Source organism: Geospiza fortis, unplaced genomic scaffold (genome assembly GCF_000277835.1).
Source record: "Geospiza fortis unplaced genomic scaffold, GeoFor_1.0 scaffold447, whole genome shotgun sequence".
In the NCBI taxonomy this organism is placed as follows: domain Eukaryota; kingdom Metazoa; phylum Chordata; class Aves; order Passeriformes; family Thraupidae; genus Geospiza; species Geospiza fortis.
In genome coordinates, this window is record NW_005054467.1 from 220,421 (window position 1) to 230,137 (window position 9,717).

At 34.4% G+C, this 9,717-nt stretch overlaps 1 protein-coding gene across 1 annotated transcript in view; it reads right to left on the reverse strand.

Annotated features, from left to right (window-relative positions):
- The window catches only part of MAN2A1 (mannosidase alpha class 2A member 1), a 93,568-nt gene that overhangs the window by 33,567 nt on the left and 50,284 nt on the right, over nucleotides 1–9,717 (reverse strand). Inside the window, exons 12-14 of the mRNA XM_005428027.3 lie at nucleotides 4,370–4,535; nucleotides 2,262–2,492; nucleotides 2,054–2,176 (exon numbers count right to left, since the gene is read on the reverse strand). Of these exons, the coding sequence (XP_005428084.2) occupies nucleotides 2,054–2,176; nucleotides 2,262–2,492; nucleotides 4,370–4,535 (520 nt within the window). The remainder of the gene's footprint in view (nucleotides 1–2,053; nucleotides 2,177–2,261; nucleotides 2,493–4,369; nucleotides 4,536–9,717) is intronic.

Here is a 9,717-nt window from a genome sequence, read left to right on the forward strand (position 1 = left end):
CAAAGGCATGGTGGGGGACTGTCCTATCTCTCTAGACAAGCAGGATGGAGCCCCCACTCTGTGCCTCTGTTCTGGACTCTGCACTGTTGTAGTTCAGCACTATTATTAAAACAAAATAATTTCCGAGTATTGCAGAACTGAAAATAAAGTAACCAAAAGACTTATCGGACGTAAAATTAATTAGTTAACAAAGGCAAAGAAAGCGTATAACTCTACTCATGCCAAAGGAAAATAGTCCAACATAAAAAGCAATTATTCTTTGCAATTTTTGCTGAAAAACATGGGGTAAAGGAGGTAAGAAAAAAATCAAAACAACAAAACACCTAGCCAAAAATCAAGAAAACTGCCTGCCATCTATCCTATTGCCAATTCACACATGGACTTAGAAAGTTAGTCAATCCACATTACACTAAGAACCCTGAACAGATGGCATTTCTTTTAAGACAGAAAGCATTAGCTCAAACTGGTTCAGAAGCCACTATAGAATTACTTTGTTATTCCCAGTGGGACAATTTAATTAGTGTTATTAAAATGCAAGGCAAATGAGCCTTATGGTGAAGCAAAATATTACTGAAGCAGAATTTTCAGAAGTATAACAGTTTCATTTTTGCTGTATAAAATGTTACAAAAGTTGAACAGCACCCTTTTAATGTTAACTTAAAATGCAGTTTAATTTCATTTTTCTTTTCTAATTGTGCTTGCAGACATGTGACACTTTTTTCTGTTTAAACCGTAACATTTTGCTACCTCAATTTGTCCAGATTATTTTCATAAAGCAAGTTACTTAAATGTATAGTTAAAATTACGTAACTGCTAGATTAGTGATTATTTTTAAATAATAATAAGCCAAAGATGAATTAGAATATAAAATGAAATTAAAGTGTGACCACGCAGCTAGTGAAAGGTAAGAATTAAAAACCCTAAGTGATACTGTTCAAGTATTCACAGATAAAAACACAATAAAATGAAGAAATATGAAATGGCATATGAAATGAAGGATAAGGAAACCCTGATGAACATATCTGAAATAAATTATTATGGGACTAAATATACTAAACCTGTCAAATCACAGACCTCAAAAGGTGTGCTTCTTGGAAAGATTGCTAAAGGAAAAGGAAACTGTTCTGTTTCCTTTCAGACTGATTTACAGAGATAAAAGGGGGAAATAGGAAAAGAAAAAAAGAAAATAGAAAGAAAGCCAAACACCTTTCTCTCTTGCCAAAAAAGTAGAATTATTAATCTTGTATATTTCCTAAAATGGTAAGCATAGAGCTCATCATTTGCCTTATGTATGCAATTTGAGTTTACACAAGAGAAACTCAGAAGAAACATGCTGCCAACTAGCCAGCTTCATAAATGTTCATTATTTTATCTTTTGCTTTCTGAAATATCACTCTTCCAGTTCCAAAAGGGAAGTAGTAGACTCCATATGGTAATGAAGTCACTGTAAGAACACTGCCATTTCCCAATTTCCAATTTGAAAACTAATAGGAGTATGCTGTTGCTCTCCAATAATTACACAGCTAAAAATACAGATAACCCTAGAGAACTAAATCAGAACAATTCCTTACTATTCTGTCTTTATATTCACCAATTGGGAGTCAGTATCTTAATTAAGTATGCCAGTATCAGCTTAAAAAGTAGCTCTGAACCAGAAGCAACCCATTCACAATTAAAAAAAAAATCAGAAAAGTGAAGATGTAGAAATGAATCAGTACACATTTTCATCATAGAAAGTAAAAATTAACTTATTTCGTCGATAATGAATGGTCACATCTCACTGGATTTCTGGCAAGGATCACATCTTAATTTTTTGGGGGGGAATAATAAATATTCTCTAGATTTTCACATTTTCAAATTTCTATTGTGTTTTTACTCTTATGTAGGGTTAGGAAGTATGAACTTCTGCCAACCATTTCAATAGTCCATGTCATTATGCCTAGCCACACAGCTTTTATTCCAGTTTTGGGGATAACTAGCTCTTCCAATCTGTATTTGCCAAACACTTCAAGGTACTTCAAGATTAGAATTTCTTTGCAAACAGAAAGTTTACCTTGGCATCTCCATCTGGTAAGAAGAGATAAGCTCCACTTTTATCTCGGTTACTGGTAGTTCCATACCAAGCAAACTCCACCTTCATTTGATGATTTTTACCATCTTCCTTGGTGTTTATTTTCTAAAAGGACAGAGATTCATGTTAGGTTTCCATAAACCAGCACAAGAAAGTAAAATATAGTGTTTTGAAATAAAATATAACATACCTCCAGTAGCCCAGACATTCCAGAAAACCATAGTTTCATGTACGCATTTTCTAAGATTATATTATCCACAGAATGCTGCATCTCTTTTATCTTGAAAACTCTGTCTGAATTCTCCTGTCTGCTATTCCTTACATATATGTTATAGTCAGCTAAAACTGCTTCTGAACTCTCATCCTCCAGAAGCTGGTAAACTCCAATCCCAAGAGGAGGCAGATGTGCCACAAAAGACATCTGTTGGGAGCAAATAAGTAGTCATTATTAAAAATAGCAGAATATCAACTTTTTATACTGAATTCATGTTCAGAGCAACTACTTTTGCTTGAATAATTTTAGGATGGCTGAGTTTTCCCATAGTCCATAAATAAATATGAAGAATTAACAAATAGAAACATCTGCATGATTTATTTGCTTAGCATCAAGATTACCATTATATTCATGCAGTAACAATTTTGAATCTTCTTAAGAATGTTAGTTGTGATATGCAGTACTGAGTACATTTGCTTTTCATTGAAGATGCATGTCCTGAATCAAGTGCACACAGACTCTACTTATCACTTGATTTTGAAATTTAAATTTAAAAATGCATGAATTTAAATAACTAAGTATAAAGCAAGTGTCTCATTTTCAGTCTCTTTTTTTAGGAGCTTTAATCTGCATAGAAGAGTATATGCAGAGAAGAGTAGTATACAAGGTACATCTCCAAAGCAATTTGTTTAGAATTTGAAGTCCAGACAAGTAATTTCACTTCCTCTTCTTCAAGCAATAAAAGTACTAATTATTGTGCTGGTTTTGGCTAGGATATAAATTTCTTCATAGCAGCATTTTTGGTGCTCAGTTTCAGTATTAACCACTTTGATAACACAGAGATAAATATCTCAGCAAAAGTTGAGCAGGGCTCATGCAGCATCAGGGCCCTTTCTGCTGCTCCACCAGGGAGGAGGCTGGGGCTGCACAAGGAGTTGGGAGGGGACACAGCCAGGACAGCTGACCCCAACTCACCAAAGGGATATTCCAGACCATGTGACACGATGCGCAGCAATAAAAACTGTGAGAAGAAAAAGGAAGGGGGGATGTTTGGAGTGATGGTGTTTGTCTTCCCAAGTCACTGTGATGGAGCCCAGCTCTGCTGGGGAAGGCTGACCACCTCCTCAGCCTCGGGACACAGCAAATGAATCCCTCATTTGGCTTTGCTCGTGTGCACAGCTTCAGCTTTACCCACAAGCCTTCTCACCATTGCCCATCCAATTTTTTCCTCCACCCCACTGGGTCAGTGAGCGAGGAAGTGTGTGAGGTTGAGCTGCTTAGCAAGGTTCACCCACAATAATTATCCCTTTAGAACACAACTGAGAGACAGTTATTGAATCAGCTTCACAGAAATATTATCCTGAAACAAGTTCCTATGTCAAAAGGAATCAAAACATAAGCCTGAAAGCAATACCATTTTACTATTGCAGTCATACATTATTACAGTTTCATTAAAAATTTAATGAAATAAATTTCTGATGTGCGATGTGACCATTGAGGACAATCTTCTATAATGATGTACAACTCAAAAATTCTTAGAAGTTTTGCTTCAAATAAAAAACAGGAGGTGGGCTTGAAGATATCTGTCCAGCTTAAGTATTTGGAAGGGAAGAGGACATCTCAATGTAAACGCTTAAGCCATTTCATGTACAAGAAAAGTAATTTCATGCTCCCACTAGAGTCCTTGAGAACATACCGATGTGTGTGACTGTGTACAGATTGGCACTTGAAGGAAGAAGCAGCTCAACTGAGAAAGTGAGGGGAGAAGACACACATCCAGTATTTTTCAGTCATGCAGCTGAAACTGATCCTTTAAATGTAGTAAATTATATCACAAAGTTTTAACAGCTTATCAGTTTAAGAAACATTAATGCTAAACACATGTATGTTGAGTTTTAGGGGGTTGTTGTGTTTGTTTTGGGTTTTGTTTGTTTTTTTTTTAACTTAAAATTACTGAATTATAGTACTGTCTACAGAGAATAGAATTGCCAATATATGAAGTACACTTTCCATTTTCTTCAACTATGAAGCTACAGTATATATTAAAAATCATATTTTAATGCTTTTTACTTAATGTAAGGTACCTGATAAGCTTCATGTGATACTGTAGTTGCTCCATCCCAAACAGCACTGATCTGGACATTAACAGGTTTTCCCAAAGGAGACAATAATTTAACTCTGGGTGAATTCACATTGACGGAAACCACTGAAAATCGCTCTTGTTCCGTAGGATTATGTATCAAAAGGTATCTGAAAAAAACATATGTACTAAATTACCTTTTGGCAACCAAGCTTCCTCCTTCAGGTTTAATGTTACTGCACACAAATTTTACATACAGAGGATTAAAACAATGTTAGAACAACGGGTACATACCACAACAAATAAATATACAAAACATAACCAAGAAACAATGGATATTTAACATCAATTATGCTCAGATCTTTTCTTAATGCTATTATTTGCCCAAGAAATTTTGAAAATTCATTAAAAATATATCTATTTCCCATTATAATTGCTAAAGAATTGCTATGAACAGTTGCAAGCACAATCAAGATACTTAAGGGCATTTTAAATGCATTTTTTCAGGCTGAACTATCAAGCTCTCATCCACAATTGCATCTTTTTAAGACAGCTTAGAGAAAATGAGGGAAGAAAACTGGCTCTACATATATATATTCACTAAAGGAACTAGTTTCTCTGTCCTATAAGGGAAAGTACAAAATTATTTAAATTATAATTTAGCATCATTCACTATGGCAACTGTTTGCATATCTTCTTAATAGGTACATATGGAATAACTATTTTTTCCATAGTGTTCCATTTGAACACAGATTATGTTATTAACCAAAAGAATCAGCCCTGAGCTGAAGACTGACTTTATCAGCTTATACATATTTTTATTATTACTACAGGTTCATGTATTTTAAGGTATAGAAAAACAGAACTATACTAGAATGTTTATGGTTCATGCATTTGTAGGACTATCATTGTACTTGTGTTTTCACTGACAAGCTGAAAGAATGCAGTATTACAGCTGTTCCCTGAAGTTTCCCATTGTTTGTGTCATCCTTTAGAAGAAAGCCTTTTACAACAAAAACTGCTCTTGCCAAAACTTCTGGTGTCTTCTTAACTATATACAGCAGAACTAATACTCAATCTCCAACCTCCTTAACACTCCCCACTGTAAAGAAGTTTACTTCTTCACGGGATCTGATTTCACACCAGTTCCCATGAGATCCATTGCTTACTCATCAAATCACTCCTTCCATATTTCTTCTAAGTAGATTCTCCTTCTTCTCTGCTCTGTGTTTTCTACGCAGATTCTTCAGGGTTCTGTCTGTGGTTTTATTTCTTTTGCTTTCACATCTTAAATCTCAAATTCAATTACCCCCTTCACAGACCAAACCATTCCACCTAGAATTGTCTCCATCCATCCATCCATTCTACAAATCTCATTCAGAATCCTGACCAGGTCACCATTTCCCCCTTATCTTCTTTACTGGCTTCCTTTGTCTGCCTGCATCAAACTTGGCTACCAAATTTCCCAGCACTTCACCGCTACCCTATTACCTCACAATCAGTATGAAATGAAAGGTCAACTCCAACTTCTCATTAGTTGAATAAACAAAATCAGAGGCTTTATTAGCTTTTTATATCAAGAACTTTTGGATGACTTGCCATATATCAAATGAGTTTCCCATAAAAAAATATTTTCCTTTTAACTCCTTAAATTCCTGTCCTGAAGTATTGTTTAAATCATGACTTCCAAGTATATCAATGATTTTTAACGTGCATTTGAGATCACAACCAAGAATGCTTTTGGATGCTTTCTTTCGCCCTGTTTCATGCTGAAGACTCCTAGATTACCAGACAATATAATAGTTAGCCATATTCTGGGTTGGCTTCCAGAGTCTTTAAGAACCTCCCCTAGACTTGGGTAGGGCAATTCACACTTCTGCTTATGTGGAGCTGTCTTCTTTCTCAAGGTTAATCTCAATAGGTGTCTCTGTTGGTTTGTTTTGGGTTTTTTTTAATGACATTCGTGGAATCAAAAAAAACCTAGCTAAACCAACCCTGCTCTCAGTCTCAAGCCATTACAAATTAGGAAGAGAATAGAAATTATACCAAATTTTTTAAGAACTCCTCATGTACTGTGAAAAAAGAGTGTAAAGAACTCTGTCAGAAACAATACAGATTGAGAGAAGATTGAACACCATAGCTCAAAATAAATCCTCATTCTCATCCATCAACAGAACACCACATTTTTTTTTTTCTTTATTCCTTTTATACAATTGAATTCCTCAATTCTTATGCTTCCAAGTGAAAGGAGACTTTATGCATATAATAATTTTTCAGTAATGCTACACATCCTCATTAAATTTAAATTATCTGCCAAGCAAAGAACATATTAGTGCAAAAAATATTTCCAGAAACTTTGTTCACCTTCCCATAGCTACAAACGTATTTCACAACTTTAATTAGTTGCATGACTAATTAAAAGGTAAAGGTAAACATAACCTTCAGTCTTATGAACTGTCATGTTATTATTATATTTCATCAGGCTATTTTTAAAAAAATGGTATTTGGATTAAACAAATCTATTGTTGCATCAAAATATATACATTTCTTAACTTCTTGAATCAATGTATTTTCAGTTCATTATGTGTGTGTAGAGTAATAAGATAGAGGAGGCTAGCAATGACAGGGTAGATTTTCAGCATTTAAAATGCAGGAGTTTTGACTAGGTACTAATATTTTGTTTTGACATACTATTTCAGGAGGACTTTTGTATAGTAGCTATACAAAGCAAGACATAATTCTTGTGCATATACAAAAGCACTAACATAATTAAATCACATTACGTCTGAAGTACCATTCAGCTCTCGCCCTTAATAATATCCCACTATAAAAATTGTAGATTTCATATGAAATAAAAGAGCTGTACCTCACTTAAGCTGTATCATTGCAAAGACTGTCACACGAAAAGCTGTGTACAATTGCTTAATGCACTGTGGTTGCATTAGAGAGAGAAGCAATCTGATTATATTTAAAGTTTTCTATTCCTTATCTTAAGGCAAAAACATGAATATTACTCTCTTTCAAAAAAAGCAAGCAAATATTATCTTTCAATTGTTCAGGTCACTGGTCTTTGGCAACACCAATAAAATAATTTAAGTTTACATCCTTCGCTCAGTTAAAGAGTGAAGGGTTTTAATGTTTATTGGTAAAAATTAATATGAAAAATTTTATCTGAAATATTTTACTTTAGAGGCACCATTATGTCAAAGAGTCAACCATAATTTATTTTGTTTATTCAGGAAATCTAAGAATGCTAAAACTATGCTAAAATAAACTGCATTGGTACAAAAACCATGACTAAACCTCTCACACGGAGACCACATATTTCACCACTGCACTGGGAGCAGGAAGTTAACTGCTCCCAGCCCATGCAAAAAAGTGAAGTTACTGTAGATTTGAGCCCTTAATCCTAAACTGGATGCATCACAAATATTTGAAATTTAAGAAAAGCAAATCCTGACACCTTTTCAGACAGTTTTGGAAAGATTTACCTTGAATTATTTTACCCCATACTTTTTTAGGTCTCTGGAATTCAAATCAGGTATCTTTTACAAGCATGACCACCTTCCCTAGATAATCTAATATCAATAACATTAATAAACTCTATTAAATGTGTACATACAAGAATATTTTGACCAGATTTTCCTGTAGTACAACATTTAACTCATTGTGGAACATTTTCAGCAAGAGCTGGAAGGCACCCCTCCCCTCCCACCCCACTGCTTCTTACTTTAAATACTTTCATTTTTAAATTAAGAAAATATGTAAACTACTGTAGCTATATTTACAGATAAAAATATGAATAAAGATTATTTATTTAGATCTCTAACAACTCTAATCTCTGCCTCCTAAAATAATATTTTTTCTTAAGCAGAAAAGCTTCAGTATTTCAAAAGATCATTGTTTTCTGTTTCTCCAATGTGCATAAACATATAGGCATATATGTTGATACACACATTTACTGGTAACACCTGCAACACACCATAATTACCACTTCCTTTTGAAATTCATTCATCCTTCCTTCACAAGGGATGCATTCAACTAAGGTGAGAAACCACAACTCACTACCAGTAAATGTCAGAGCATCGTAAGTGATAAGGGCTTATCCAAAACGACCTTCAAGGCACATGGGATTTACAGCTCAAGACAACAGTGTTCACTGTTCAGCAGAGTAACTTTATTCTAATACATCTGGAGAACCAATTCCTTGATGACCTCTAGCTCAGACTGACCAATTTTACTAAAATTTCTACAGCAAACTTGCTGAGATGGACAGGAGCATTTCCCATTACAAATGGTTTCATCAGAGTCAGTTCTTTGGACCCATAAGCACAACTTTAATGCAAAGTTACACAAACAAAACCTTCAAAGCTGACTAGTTTCTTCCACTCTTCTATAAAGGCCAAGGTAAAAACCACCTAAGTGGTGAAAAAAAATGCAGCAAGTACATCCAAATCTGAGAAAAGATACAAGCCATGAAGCTAAATTATATACTATATCAGTGGTCTTCCAGTGAAGAACAAATGAGAACCAAAAGATGCATGTGAGTTCTGAAAGGAACAAGAGAGGAGTAATGAAAACAGATTTAAAGGCTTTATGATATAGAGAAAAGGAATTTAAGTAACTACATATGATAATAGTCACCAGAGAGGCTGTTGGGTTAGAAACTACAATTCAGCTAGAAGTGTATCTTGAGTTCTTGACTCTCGATGGACTTTGATAGAACTTTAAAATTGTAAACAACACTGAAATTCTCTAAAAAAACAAAATAATCTCATTGGGTAATAGAATCAAAACTGTCTCACATCTTAAAATTGCAAGAAAAAATTGCTTTGAAAATGGGAGAAGAGTCAGTAGATAGTAACATTTAATTACTGAACATTGCTGTATATAAGGTAGAAACAAACTCGGATTTAATATTTAAACTTCATAAAGCACTGCTAGCCATGGTAGCTTCCAAAAATACCATTAAAAAAATCAAAACTACAAGACTTCTGATGTATGGCAGAATTTCAACCAAAAAAAAAATGCCCAAAAGTCCAAGAAAATGAGAATCCTAAGAAACTGTCATGAATTGCCATTATACAGATGCATGTCCTTGGGGATGGAGGTACATGGAAGGAAAATAATCCAGACCATCTATTTGAACCAGATATTTATCTGTTCATTGTGCAAATATGTACAAACTCCCCTGAAGAAAAGACTACTGTTATTCTTGCATTGAAGCCCAAGAAAACATCAAGATACTTTTTTTCCTCCTTTTTTTAAAAATACAGAATAAAACCATAAGTAACCTGAGCACAAAAATTATGTGTTATTTATAAAGCTCTCTCCTTGCTGGAGGAGGGGGGG